Here is a 15,075-nt window from a genome sequence, read left to right as displayed (position 1 = left end):
TCTTCATTTTTGCTTTCTAGTAAGCGGATTATGCATATTTTGTAGTACCTGAATGAGTCCTTATAAAATGAGAAAAAACCTGAAAGAGACTTTTGGAGGGCCACAATTACATGGGTAATGTTTTATTATTTAAGGTGAGCCATGGGTATATGAATATTTGTATTATTTTTCTGTGTGGGTAACTAATTAAAATATATTTTGCAAGGTCATAGATCAAAGATAATAGAAATAATGCATGCACAGGTAAATAAGAAAAGCACAGTTGACACATCTCTTATTCTCGCTACCATCTCTTTGACACACAATAGCAATGAGAGTATAATTATGTTTATAACTAGGATAGGATCACAAATAAAAATTACCCCAAAATTACAATAATAAACTTCATCCTACATACATATTGTGCCTGGAGGTATTAACTAATGAAATGAAATAATCAAAATTGATAAGACATTTGAACTATGTTTTCAGAGGATTATTAATAATATACACTAGAAAATATTCTATATGTAATAAAATTATTTCATAATTAAAGTGTATTATTTATAAAACACAAAATTTCAGAATTATTTTAAAAGTCTTTGTATTTATCTTAGTGTTTAAAAATTTCTTTTTCTGGTTAAGGTGCTTAATGTGTATTGGTATAGTAATAAATGCTTATGGCATAAATATATGTGCTCCCAATATTTACTAAAAGTGATACTTAACAAATTTTTGAGTCCATTAGTTTAGAAAGATTTAAATGGCTTATTACAGTAAAATGAACACACATAAATTGTATGTAAACCTATAAACAGAATTAAGTGAAAGTACAGGGGACAGAGTGTCCTTGTACAAATCCAGACAGGTTTCACAGAGAAGGTTATCCCTGACCTCAGTCTTAAAGGAAGAGTAGTTTTCCAAGTAAAAGGACTTTTTTAGTCAAAAAGAACATTATGTGCAAAGTCACAAACTAACAATGATGAAGATGTTAAGAAATTTTGTAGGGGCCAAAGGTAGAAAATTCAAGTAGTCTGGGGCACAGAATATAAGTGTGTGTGTAAGTACACAAATGTCTTGAAAAGTTTTATGGGATTGTGTATATGTACTTTTGCAATAAAAGTTCAGGTACAAGATAAGAAATGAACGTATTTTTAGCCCTGAAATTATGTACTAGACAACATGAGTTTGAAAACTGAATCTAACTCGTTACTATAGCTAATATATGTATTTTCCATATTGCAGCCATACATATGTATATAGTTATATGCATATACTATAACCACACATATACAACTATAACTACATATAACTGTATGTCATTCTAATCTATATAATAACAAAGACACAAAAGCTTTCAACTTTTAAGAAAGTTGGTTAGTAACTGAACATCTGATCTTTTAGAGTAAGAAGTAATAATAGGAGTAAGAAATAATAACATAATTCTACTTAATATTTGTTGAGTATTTATAGTTGCCCCAACTGTTCTAAAGCTATAGGCACTATTATCATCACTATTGTTACAAATAAATTAAGGCACAGGAGAGGATAAATAACTTGTCTCAGGTTATAGAGCCAGACAACAGCAAGATCTGGGATTTAGCTTCAAGCAGTTAAATTTCTAAAATCCAAAATTCTACCTCTTACCCTCCATGCTGGTAATTTTCATTCTGATTTGACTGTCTCACAGAAAGAAACATACCTTGCATTGTGAGCCAGAATGCATATATACAGTTTTGTGAAACATATTTACCCTTACAATATATGATGCACCCTGGTAATTTTTATTCTAGAATGTTTTGATTCAAAAATCATATTTCATTAAAAAATTCTGGTTACCACTTACTATGTTGATTTCACAATCCACTAAGTCATCACCTATAGTTTAGAAAGCACTGTATTATGTTTACTCCCACCCATACGGGTGTGCTAAATGCTAAATAAGGATAGATGCAAGATATTCTAAGTGTTATAGTTTCTAGTGAGTTAATTTGGACAGCAGTAAAGTTTCTAGACTGTTCTCAGTGCTTGGAATTGTCTTCCCTATCTTTGTGAAGTCCCTATCTTGGCGTTTTTGAAGAGCTTTAGAAATACCTTAAATAGAAATTAACTTGGCCATATAATTGCTGAGCCAAAAATTTTTCCCTTCCTTCAGCCTGTTCATAAATCTTCTAGAGGTAAGATCTACTAACATTTTTATACTTCCTTGTTTTGTAACGTAATTATCTGTGTTTGTGCTTTTCTGTTCTTGTGCAGTTCAGTTTTAGAGACTGTACATTACTGACCCCAGGAGCAGACACAGTACATGCTTAAAACTACGTATTATTCCATTCACATACATGAACTTAAATACTATCTACTAATTAATATAATAGCTGAAAAACTTGCTATTTTTGCAAAAATAATATAGTTTGCACTGGCCAAATCTCTAGCCTTCAATAAAAATTCTAGTTATGATAAATTTTCTACCAAAAATAAAAATAAACCTGTATGTTACTTGTCTTAATGCCCATTTTCCAGGTTTATTGTCCATGTGGCTATCCTCTTCTGTGAAAAACTCATTCAAATATTTTGGCTTTAAAAATAAGGGTGTGATGGTCTTTTGGGTGTGCCACCCAATCTATAGTCCTCAGTTATTCAGTCAAACACTAATGTAGCTGGTGCTGTGAAGGTACCTTATAGATGTTATTCAAATCCATAATCAGTTTGCTCTAAGGGAATTATCCTAAATAATCCTGTGTGTACCTGATTAAATCAGTTCAAAGGCTTTAAAAACTGGACTGAGGCTTCCTTGAGAGAATAAAAAATTCTGTTGGTGGATAGAAATTTCAGTTTACTCCTCCTTTCCTGATAAGCTGCCCTAGAAAATTTCAGACTTGCCTAGACAACCCCCATTTTTACATAAGCCAATCAATTCCTTGCAATAAATCTTAATGTATCTTATTGGTTCTGTTTCTCTGGTTGCACTCTGACTGATATAATTGGGTTGTCTTCTTCTTATTAACTGTAGGAATTCTTTACGTATTTGGGATATAAGCTCTTTGTCAGTATTATATATTATAAATATATTCTTCTACTCCATGGTTTGTCTTTTCAATATCTTAATGATATTTTTAGATAAAGACATTTCTAATTTTAATGTATAATTTGCCAATCTTCTCCTTAATGGTTAGTGTTATTATGTCCGAGTGAGAAATCCCTGGCCATTCTAAAGTCTGTGTTATCTTCTAGAAGCATTTTTCACTTTCCATATTTATATCTACCGTTTACCTGGAAGTGAGTTTTATGTATGGTGTAAGCTAAGGGTCATTTTACTAATACCACATGATCATCGAAATGACTTAGCACTACTTAAGGAAAAGATGGGTCTTTTCTCTCTGCTATGCAGTACCACTTTTGCCAAAAATCAAGCATGTGGGTCCAAAATATGTGGGTGTGTTTCTAGACTGTATTCTATTCCATGTTCTAAGCATGCTTGTGCAGATACCATATTGTAGTCAGAGAGGATGATGTAAATGGAATTACTGATTTTAGACGTAGAGAAGTTATGGGTGTTGACAAGATTCTGGATATGACATAGGAAATGGGTACTTGGGGCATAATGTTACAGAAAATCATTAGAGATGAGAAAGAATTGAGAGATCAGTGTTGGGTGGTTCAGCCACATAAATGCTGAATCAGCAGGATTTTGGCAAAGACTGCACAGAGAGGCAGAATGTGAATCAGATGCCAAAGTCATCTTTGAGGGAAGAAATGACTTGAGAGGTCAGGAGGTGGTACAGCTGAATGGCTTGGGCCTCAGCGGAATCAAGTTTTTACTGGAGAGTTTTATTTGAGAGTTCTAGAAATGCTAATGGAGAGGAAGAGGCTCCATAGTTTCCAACCCTGGATACACTGAGTATGAATAAAAATGACTTGGTAAGTAGGAGAGTAGGAAAAAAAATGAACAGATACCCATTGAACTATAATCCAGTATTAGTAAAGGGTTCATTTGCAAAACAGTATTTAAACTGTTTTCAAAAATAAGTTTGAACATACAAAGTACTTAGTATTATTAATATTAGATTGTCTATGTATAATCACTGTATTAGGAAGTATAGGCATATACAGCAGTTTGAATACTTCTATCTCTTTAAAAACATGGCCGAAAAATGTGAAAATTCATTAAATTTTCCATTGTCTCTTATACAAACATCCCTAAGAACTACCTCATCTGATTAAATATTGGTTTCTCAAGATGAACATATATATTCTTTTAGAGAATGAGAATGTAACTTTAATATGCTACTCATTTATGCTTAAGCTCTTGACAAACTATGTCTCCTAATTTTTTTCCTGATCAGCTTAGACTCTGATATAAATTTTACTTAATATATATATAACATTTTCAATATTTATTATATAGTTTTAGTGGAAAAAACATAGAACTTGGAGTCATAGATATTTGGATTAAAATACCAATTTTGCTATTTACTAGTTCTTGTCCTTGAGCAATTCTATTTCCTTCTTGGCCAATGGTGCTATAAAAATACTTACTTCTCAGGATTGTCATGAACTATAAATGCGACAATAAGTATAAAACACTTGGCACTGTGACTGGCACAGAGAAGGAACTCAAAAAAGGTAAGCATCATAATTTATCTGTCACTATCACTTCAGAATGTCAAATCTGTTGGAGGCGGTGTGAACACTGAAGTTATACTGTGAAGTGGCCGGATAAAAAGTGATGGCACCACAGTGAGGTAGAACAAATGTGCGACCGTGGAGAGTTCTTTTATGATTCCACTCTGGTGAGAGACACAATTTTTTATCCATGTTTTTATAGATAAATACGAAAGATTTTTAGATTAAAGCTGTCCATCTGCCAATATGGCTTGTGCCCATTCAGTATAAGAAAAGTTTGGGTGTATATTAAGTTCCGGGCACAGTTAGGACCTGTGGATGCAGTGATGAATTACAAAAAGTCCCTGGTTCTTAAAATCTCACGGTCTAATTGAAGACTTTAAATACTCAATTTTTAATTAACTCCCAATTTATATCTCTTCAATATTTATTCATATCTTTGGGAAAAGGAAAGCAATGCTTTTCTGATTCTCCCCTCTTCTCCCCACCCCTCCTCCAAGTCCTATCTAGTGTTCAACAGGCGACTGATTCCCACGGGTAGAAAAATTTATGGGCTCCTAGTCCATTCCCTCAGAGGAAAGTAGCTTCATGAGGCATCACCAGCTACAAAGGGTAATGACATTCTGCAGAAAAATAATTTTTAAAAATGTTTAAAGGAATGCTATCATTTTTTCTCTATATGAAAACCAACATATATAAGATAACAGTAAAGCTGCCCCTCTTTCAGAAAGGGGATGGAAGGGTTTGGCACACCTATCATTAGCTTATAACAACTCAATTTAACAAACATTTTAAAAAGTAAAGGAAAGTATTATAACATTTATTCATTTATTTAGAATAATTTAAACATTTTTATTGTGATTATTTGATAGACATTTTGACTGTAATATTGGGGACAATGACAGAATGACATGGGATAAGACTTAGACCCTATTCTTTGTCCTTCCACTTTTAAACTAACAAGAAAAGTCATGGGAAAAAATGGAGGCTAGCAAAAGTTTCTGATTTTAGTTGAGCAAATATTGGATGTGCCACCAAATATTGCTCAACTAAAAATTTCTGCTTCTAGATAGACAAGGATACAAGGAAAATGTTGTTTCTGTAAAGTTATTATTCAACATTAGTATCTATAAGATATATTGCTATACCCTAACAAAAATTTTTTACATGAATTTTAAATGTTGTACATTTTGTTTACAAAAATACATAAATTTATTCTTACCAGCAGTCTTTTCATTTTGACTCAGAATATTATGCTGTCTTTTCCATGAGGGAAGAGATTCTTTTTTAACAGGTTGAAAAGCCACAGAGTGATGACTTTCTTCATAAGCAGGACACCTTTGGGTGCAAGATAATGTTCCATCTTGGTTGGCAAAAATTCCAGTGCTGTTTGAATAATTTATTTTTGCTAAGGTGTGGCACTCAGAAGAACAATATGGTAGAGATGGCACCACAGTGACTGAGTCCGAATAAACACGTGAGAGTGGAAGATTGCTTTCTTTATTCCACGGATTCAACTTGTATTCTGTTGGAAGCACATGTTTTGAATTAAAATAGTTATTTGTAATAACATTTTGAGAATTTTCAGGCATTTCTGAATGACACTGAGATACTTGTATATTTTTATCACTCCTAATATTTGATGGAGATTTAGGAGGATGAGGTACAATTAATTGACCCTGAGCTTGTAAAAATGTGTTGGCTTTGCTTGCGGACTGTGTTCGAAGAACTGTGCCTTTTCTGTTTGGATATACAAACTTCGACTGAACTTTAGCAGATTTTGTTCTAATTACCTTTGCTCTATCTCTTTGTAGATTAGCCTTCTGAGTTTTAGAATTACTGCTATGTATAGGAGATTTATTTTCTTCTTTTTCTGAGGCTGACCATGCTTGTTTAGCAATGTTAAAATCTGAAGATACAGAACAGTTCAAAGAAGCATGGTTAGTTCCAGATCCTCCTAAAGCAGCGACGTTTTCAGAGACAGAATCATCCAAGGGCTTTTTTGTGTCAGCAGGATTTACAGTGCAAGCAGGAACACTAAGGATATTGCTGGCAGTACCACGATCAGTTTGAATGTGGAGTGGTTGAGACCACTGTTGAGACATTTCTACTTTATTTTTCAGTGAATGATTATCTTTAGCATTTTTTCCTGTATCTCCAGTTTCATCAAACCACCTCAGTTTTTTAATAGTCTTTGGAACTTCTGCACTTTTTCCTTTTTCTTTCGTTAATTCAATACTATCTCTGATAGCTTCTGCTTTTTCATTTCCTAACTTAAAGCTTTGATTTATAACTAGTGCCTCAAAATAATCATGTTCATACTTAGATTCTTTTTTTAAAATACTTTTAAGAAACCTCACACTGCTTCTCTCATGAATATTGTATCTCATTTTCTTGTGCTGACCAACTAAGTCATAATTAGAAATTATGTTAGACAACAATGCAGACATTTTAGTTATTTTCTGTTTTTCATCTTTTGAATCAGAGTTGTGAGGTATATGGGCAGCTGTAAAATTGTCTGAAAATAAAGGCAATTCTTCCTTACTACAATGAAAACATTTTATCTTTTCATTTTTAACATCTTTCAAATCTCCTAATTTATCAGAACACTGCACTGGGTCGATTTCTTTTATATGTATACTATTCTTTGGTAAAGGTTTAGCTGATTGCATATTAGGTGGCAAAAATAAAGGTGTTGCCACAGGTACAAATGAAGTAGGAGTTGAAGTAGTTCTATTTTCTTGAGTTAATTCAGAATATTTTTCGTTGTCTGAAATTGTAGCCATCCCTTGAGTCAGAGAATCTGGAGTGTTCCAGGATTTGCTGAATTTAAATGTTGGTCTTTCAGAACCGAAAGGTCTCTTCCCTTTGAATGCCCCCGAACAGGTGTCAGTTGTCCTCACAGTGCTATTTTCAGAGGTCTTTTTGCTTTTTTTATCGTGTATAAATATAGGCGGACTACATACAAAGCCCACTAGATTATTGGTAGTATTTGTAGCTCTTTCCACAGTTCTACATACAGCAGATGGATTTTGTCCTTTACTATAAAAACATTCATGTGAAGGTAGAACATTAGTTTTACTTAAAATATCTGAGAAAGATTTGGCATTTTGAGTATTTGGATCATCTAAATTTATTAGCCAATTATTTATACGTTGAGTTTTAGAGAATGACAATTTATCTTCATCAAAGCAGCTTAGATTAGCTGATTGTAGATTTGCTGATTTGAGGAAAACAGAACTCTGCTGGATTGATGTGGAAGGCTCCTTATTAATACGTGTTAAATAGATTTCTTCATGTTCTCCAGCCTCAAGACTGTCTACACTTGAAAGGATTTCAGAATTTGTTATCTGATAAACTTCATCACAAAATTTCTGAAAGAAAAAAGAACAAAGTTTTATAGCTTAAAAAATTTTTTAAACGCCAAAATTTACCATTCAACACATTGTTATTACTGAGCCCATTTCTTTTTGGATGTAAAATACAGTAATATGATTATTTACAGTGTAACATACAAAGAGTCTATATCCCTAGAGTAGTCCCCAGAGTGAAAAAAGGGAGCTAACAAAGACTTTAATAATCAACTTGTTGGGTAAGGTAACTATCTGATTGTTCCAGCCAATTATAGCTTAGAAAATAATTTTGCTATTGCTATTACATCCAGAGTATGAAGATTTCATAATAGCATGTGAAATCCTGAAAGTGTTATTTACAAATGGTATTTTTTCCTGAAACATTCACTGGACTTGAATGAAACTTCTAAAAGCTCTGATTCTAATGTGAGCTTCCTATTGGAAGGGCCACATTTTTTAAAAATAAAAGTTAATGTCATGGTCTACATAGCAGAGTTCTAAACTCTGGGTGCAGGTTTGAATTACAAAGGTATTCTTTGTAAAAATACCTATGCATGAGTCCTGCTGATTTAATACTTGGATGGGGTCCATGCATTGGTATTATTATTTTAAAATCCCCCAGATTATTCTAATATGGATTTAGGGTTGAAAACTTGATTTTTAGGGGCCTCTTTTTTTGAGATTTATCAGAGTAATAAGTTCAATAAATTCCATAGACATTCTCATAACTATTTCATTGAATGTTCATGGACTTTATCAGTCTTCAATAAAATTTCTTTATCACTTCAAAGTATGGTAAATATTTTAAAATATTTCTAATTTCTTAAACATATCTAGAATACATTAATTTTGTATTACATATGTAGAAATAAATTCAAGAAGACTTTAAATTGTAAATGTAGTAAAAATGTTAGATGGACTCAAAGAAAGAAAATTAATATTTCATAAGATTTTTCACAAATTCTAGAAAAGTTAAATATTCTGATACTAAACCAAAATATATTATTTTTATAGCCCAGCAAATAAAGTAAAATATCAAGAAAATCAGTTATAGAATAGAAGTATTTTAGTTTGCATAGTTAATGTTTGATTGATACATTATTGTGAAACAAGTTTTGAAAATGAATTCGTAAGAGTTTGTTATTACCAGTATTTGGCACCTGCCCATCACATCCTTCAGTACTGTGATATCTTTTTAAAGTGTTGGTCATTTTACCTAATTAATGAGGACAAAACAGAGCATAGCTCCTTCAATGCCTGTTTTTGAAGTTGAGTTATTTTAATTAGTAATGATAAGGAAACTAGAAGTCCTGAAGGACTTCCTTTGAGATTGCATATAATGAGATATAGAAATCTGGGTTAGAAGGTCCTTCTAAATGAATGATGTCGTGGCTCTAAAATTTCCATTCAAATAGGCCTGTAATAGCCTCGTCTTCCAAAGCACTTCCAAAGAAGTTCAGTAACTTCTGATTTCGCTACACTATATTTTTCCCAGAATTTTTCTCAACAATGAAACATGATAAGCTTCCAGTTTTGCTTGTAAGTTACTGATATAAATTGTATTAGACTTAACACGCTTTGTGGTTTTTGTGTTTAAATCAATTTTATTGAGGATGCTTATCTACAATAAAATGTACCTAGTTTAAATGTATAGTTGAATGGATTTTGATCAATTTTTCACCAGTAACCACTATACCAAACAATATATAGAACTTTTCTATCTGCCAAAAGTTCCTTCATGCTTCTTGTAGTCAATCCCTACTCACCAGAATAACCACTAATCTGTTCTTTGTCACTATAGATACTTCTGCCTGACAATCTTGCTGTAGCATTTCTTGCAGTTCAGATGCTGGTGTAGTGCTCTGGTGTTCAGTTGTTGTTTATTTGAAAATGCCTATTTTGCTGTCATTTCAGAGTGATATTTTAGTTGGATACAGGATACTGGGTTGATCATTTTCTTCTCTCAGAACTATGAAAATGTTGTTTCACTGTCTTTTGGCTTGAAGGTAGTAGTCCACCTTATCTTTGTTCATGCCCACATAATGTATCTTTTCTCTTCTCGCTAAATTTAATTTTCATGTGTCTTTGATGTGTGTTTGCCTATGTGTGTGTTCATAAGTGTACATGCTTATCCTTCTTGGAGTTTACTGAGCTTCTTGGATATGTGGATTTATAGTTTTATCAAATTTGAAACATTTTTAGTCTCTGTTTCTTTAAGTATTCCCTCCCCCCCCCTTTTGGGATTTTAATTAAATGTATGCTATATTTCTTGATATGGTCTCACAGGTCAATAATGTTCTGCTTATTTTTTCTAGTCTTTTTCTCTCAGTGATTCAATTGGATGATTTTTATTGCCATGTCTACAAGTCCACTGATCTTTTTTCTGTAATGCCTACACTGTTAAGCCTACCCAGTGAAATTTTCATTTTAAATATTATGTTTTTCAGATCTAGAAGGTCTATTTGGTTCCTTTAAAATATCCTTTTTCATTATGTTCCTTTTTACTTTAATTCCTTGAAAATGTTTAAAAACATGGTTTTAAATTCCTGCCTGTTAATTCCATCATCTCTATGATTTCTGTGCCTGATTATATTGACTATTTTTTCTTATTTATGGACTATATTCTCCTGCTCTTTCACATGTCTAGTAAGTTGTGACTGAATGTTGGACATTGAGAGAATTATGTCACGTGTCAAGACTTCAGTCTTCTTTAAGAGAATGTTAAGTTTATTTTTTTCTTTTTATTTTGACAGAAAGTTGGGTAACCCATGGATTTCTTTTAGGGTTATCCAGAGAATATGTCCAGGTAAGAAGCTTCTATGATCATAGGGTTTATCTCATTTGTTTCCCTGTTTTTCCAGGACCATGTCCTGTACTACCTATCATCTAATGTCTAAAAACATTTGTTTCATACATTTCATTCAGAATTATAGTTATTTATGGTAGGAAGGTAGTTTATCATAGCCAAAAGAAGTTGCCTGCTTTGCTATTTTATCTTTGCCACAATTGCTAGCAATTAAATGAATCAGGCCAAAGTTATTAATTTAATCTTGATATCAGTCTACTAAGAATCTGATAAATGTGTATAATTACTCATGAAAAATAAAGTACATGAACATTTCAGGAAAATCAGCTGAAACTCCACTCATTGATGGGATAATAACATAGTAAGTGCCCTAAGTGATAGACTAGAAACACCATTTCCAGCCAATTGTACCCTATTTCCATTAAGAAACTAATGGCCACATGTGTTATAATTTTCAGATTTCATTTTAGAATCCAATCTCTAACAGCAACATGTAGTATTTTGTACTTTCAAATAGCTTTCATGTTTGTCAGACAGTAACATTCATAAAGAATATTTTTCTAAATGTGAGATAAAAAAGAATAGAGGATGTAGAGAGAAAAATGAATAAAAGGTAAGTAAAAATCTAAGAAATTATTTTTCTAGTATCTGTGATGAATATGTACTGATTCATTCATATTCTCTCTCATGGCCTAAACTTGGCAAGTGGCATATATTTCCTCAGTGGAAAACACTGCAAAATGGACAGAATTATTATTAGATCTTAAAATATTAATACCATATTTATAGTTTCATACTTGCAAACTGCTTAGATGCTGATCTTCTAGGAGTTTCTGAGTTTCCACTAGTTTAAGCTGGAATGCATCTTTGTTAGCAGCCAAATCTGTCCTGCTGTTTTTCTTCATTTCCTTATCACAATTGGTTTTGGATAAGAGATGTTTCTGATGCTTCTGATCATTTTTTGATAGTGTTGAAGGTAAAGTATTATCTATAGCTCTGTGAACCATACATAAAAAATGCTTAGTACATTTAAATAAAGTTAATTTCTTTTTACATACACATAAATGACACATTCATGTAGTGTGTGTGTCCAGATAACCACATATACGGATATTGGAGAAACATATAGACATATTAGAATGGGAATTTAAGGCAGTCAATAGTAAAATAAAAATGGTGTGGGATTATAGTTCTAATAAAGGACTCCACCTTCATGTAAGAATGCCCAGTTATTCATAGCTTTATTAAATCCAATTCTTGTACTGTTTAGAAAGGATGTAGGATGAATCCTCTGGATGTATAGAGTCAGCCCTCAGTTCTTTAAGAGCTTTCCTATCTGGACAATAATAATTTGCATTACTCTTAGCTCCGAGTTAAAGTCATGACTGGTAAGTATTCCTATCACTCTAACAAAGTTAGTTGAAGATTCAGGCAGGTAGAAAATATAAAAATTGCTTTTCAGGTTAGGCAGGAATTTCCATTTTAGCTTACTAGTTTTGGGTGCTTGGATCTTACTCCATGGAGGAGTCTTGCATGCATTTGTTTTCAGTATCACATAATAGGCATGTTTTTTTTTAATGTCACAGAGGTTACCTTTAATGTAGAGTCTACTTTTAGTGTGCCAAATTGACACCCCCAAATCATCAGGGGATGATGTCATCTTCTATTAGAAATCTGCATCTTGTAGAAACTTACAGCATGTTACAGTTCAGCATAAGTACAAAAGGAAAAACGAAGAGCAAAGGGAAGATTTTGGGTGGAGGTGGGATGGGGATAAGGTATAAAAAAGGTGACTGCTATGCACTGGGGCCATTAGGGTGAATCTCAAGGGCATTTATTTCTAACTCATTTGAATTCAATTACTGAAGTCAGTGAAGACAGAAATGTTTTGGAAGGTGAGGTATGCAGCATATACCTATCTCCAACACCCATATATATCTTTATTTGGACAAACTGAAATAGTCTGGGTCAATGAGTACTAGATTCTTGACTATCTTTTTGTGACCACAGGGAAATCAGGGTGAGCAAGAAGTTATTTAAACACAAATTTCTGAACATTGAAAGTATGTTTCTGTCTCTTCATTTTAGGCCTTTCTACTCTTACATATTCCTTCCTTCAGTTACCCTTCCCAAACAAAATATTGCTAAATCTACAAAATATCTAATAAACTCAATTTATTTACTTTTAAAGTTGCCATCTCTCAATTTTTCTTCATTTCTTTCTTTGTCCATCCCAAACAAAATATTGCTAAATCTATGAAATATCTAATAAACTCAATTTATTTACCTTTACAGTTGTCGCCTCTCAACTTTTTCTTCTCTATTTCTTTTTTCTTCGCTACTCCACTTGCTTCTCTTCTCTTCTCTACTTTCTTCCCCCAGGGAGGAGGATTAAAGGAATGGATGGGAATAAAAGGAGATGGGGAGGTAGAAAGAGAGGGAGAGTGAAGCATGGGGGGAAAGGAAGAAGAAATAATAAAGGAAGATGATACAGGAGAAATTGGAGAGGGAAAATCTAAATAAGTGGGAAGTAAACATGGAGAGGGAGTTGAGTGCAAAGGTGAGGAAACAAGAGGGTTAGATGAGGGAGGTAAGGATGGACAGGAAGAGGAAGAAGGTGAAGGAGAAGCAAGAATGGATGAAGAAGAACGCTGTACAGAGGGTGAAGAAGAGGATGTAGAAGAAGATGAAGACAAAGAAGAGGATGGAGAATGACAAGGAGGTGAATGAGAGGGAATTGAGGCAGGTGGGTGGTCTGCAAATGCCTGGGGAAGATTTGATAATGTGGTCTGGGGAAGAGATTGCTGGACTGACTGAAAAGGTTCTAAGCTAGCAGGATGTTTAGACAATGAAGTACTATAAGAACGAGTGGGGACCAGTTGATGAGAGGGATGACTGAATAAACTCGAAGGCTTCAAAACTGGGGGAGCTTCCAAAGGGGTTGGGGAAACAACCAGGTGAGCTGGAAGGGAACGGTGAACAAGGGCAGGCATTAGAGTGGCCGGGGTACAATGTTGTGCTGGAAGAAAATGTTTGTGCCTGAAAGTTTTGTGAAATAATGTGCTCTGGGAGGCAGAATCGGGAATGGTTGGGGAATTTCGGGGTGGCTGTGGTAAATGGTCAGGTGGGCCAGAAGGAATTGGGGCTGGTAGAAAAGGGAAATTGCTAGAAAAGCTGGGAGTAACTGGGGCTGGAGGGCGAGGAAGATATTTAATTGGGTAGGACAACAATGGGGCTGGTAAAAAGGTCTTCTGAAGAGTAGAGGGGACAGATGGGCGGATAGGCAGGATAGAGGGCTGGCGGGTGGGAGAAACAGTCGGATAGCTTGGAAGAATTTGGGGGTGGTGGGATAGCAATGGGGCCCGTGAAGGAGACAGCTGATCAGGTAAGTAGTGATAAGGTGTGGAGACAGCTGGACAGGCAGGAATGGATCTGCACAGGCGGAAAAGCATTTGGACAGGCAGGTAGAGAGAGCCTTATTAAGATGTTTTTTTTGTACATTGGGCTGCCTCTAGGCTTTTGATTAATATTACTTTTTGTCCTTAGGGTCCATGCATGATCTTTGTTCAATCAGTGTGCTCTCATACGGGCTAAGAAATGTACATAGCTTATTCAGGTTCCCCTTTTCTCATTCTTGCTCTTACAGTATTGTCACCTTTTGGAAGTCTGATAGTCACAGGCATAACGAATATAGGCTAGATAATCTGGTTTGCATTAAACCAGATTATCTAGTACAAAGGGAAAAACAGAGGTCCAATAGACCACTTCTCTGGTCTGGCCAGATTTCTCAGTGTTGCCTGTGTTTTAGAATTTATGGTCTCACCACAAATACATGGATATTGGAGATAGATATTGAACAACATCATTTAAAGTAAAAAAATTTAACATGAGAGTAAATACAGCTTCTTTTACCCTATATTTATCTACCAGAAAGGTTAAGTATATTACCTTTGTGATAAAGATTTGCTTGTGGTGGAAAGCTGATTACTTATATGTTTAATGTAAGTCCCTTAGACTTAGTATCCTTGTATCTCATTATTTCCTTAGGCAACTTTGACTTTCACATGAACACATTATCTGCTTTTTCTTGAGGCTTAGACTTACAATGCCTTTCATTTTTTTCATATAATTTTTCCTTTAGATTACCACATCACTAACATCTTAAATTATTTTGTCTAATATTAATATTTTCCATATTAGAACAATTATTTATAAATACTGATCTACCCCCTTTCTTTGGAGTTCCCTGTTTCTTGGCATCACAGTTATTGCTATATAATGACATTCTGGTCAACAACAGACCACAAAATATGT

General features: G+C 33.9%; 1 protein-coding gene across 1 annotated transcript in view; it reads right to left on the bottom strand.

Moving 5' to 3' along the window:
* The window catches only part of CEP126 (centrosomal protein 126), a 77,693-nt gene that overhangs the window by 14,615 nt on the left and 48,003 nt on the right, over nt 1-15,075 (bottom strand). Inside the window, exons 5-6 of the mRNA XM_037029743.1 lie at nt 11,559-11,757; nt 5,825-7,976 (exon numbers count right to left, since the gene is read on the bottom strand). Of these exons, the coding sequence (XP_036885638.1) occupies nt 5,825-7,976; nt 11,559-11,757 (2,351 nt within the window). The remainder of the gene's footprint in view (nt 1-5,824; nt 7,977-11,558; nt 11,758-15,075) is intronic.

The sequence above is a fragment of the Sturnira hondurensis genome, unplaced genomic scaffold (assembly GCF_014824575.4).
Source record: "Sturnira hondurensis isolate 20B ecotype Veracruz unplaced genomic scaffold, ASM1482457v3 Scaffold0020489, whole genome shotgun sequence".
Taxonomy (NCBI): Eukaryota; Metazoa; Chordata; class Mammalia; order Chiroptera; family Phyllostomidae; genus Sturnira; species Sturnira hondurensis.
Note: the sequence above shows the minus strand (reverse complement) of the source record. Positions and strands in the feature narration are given on the sequence as shown.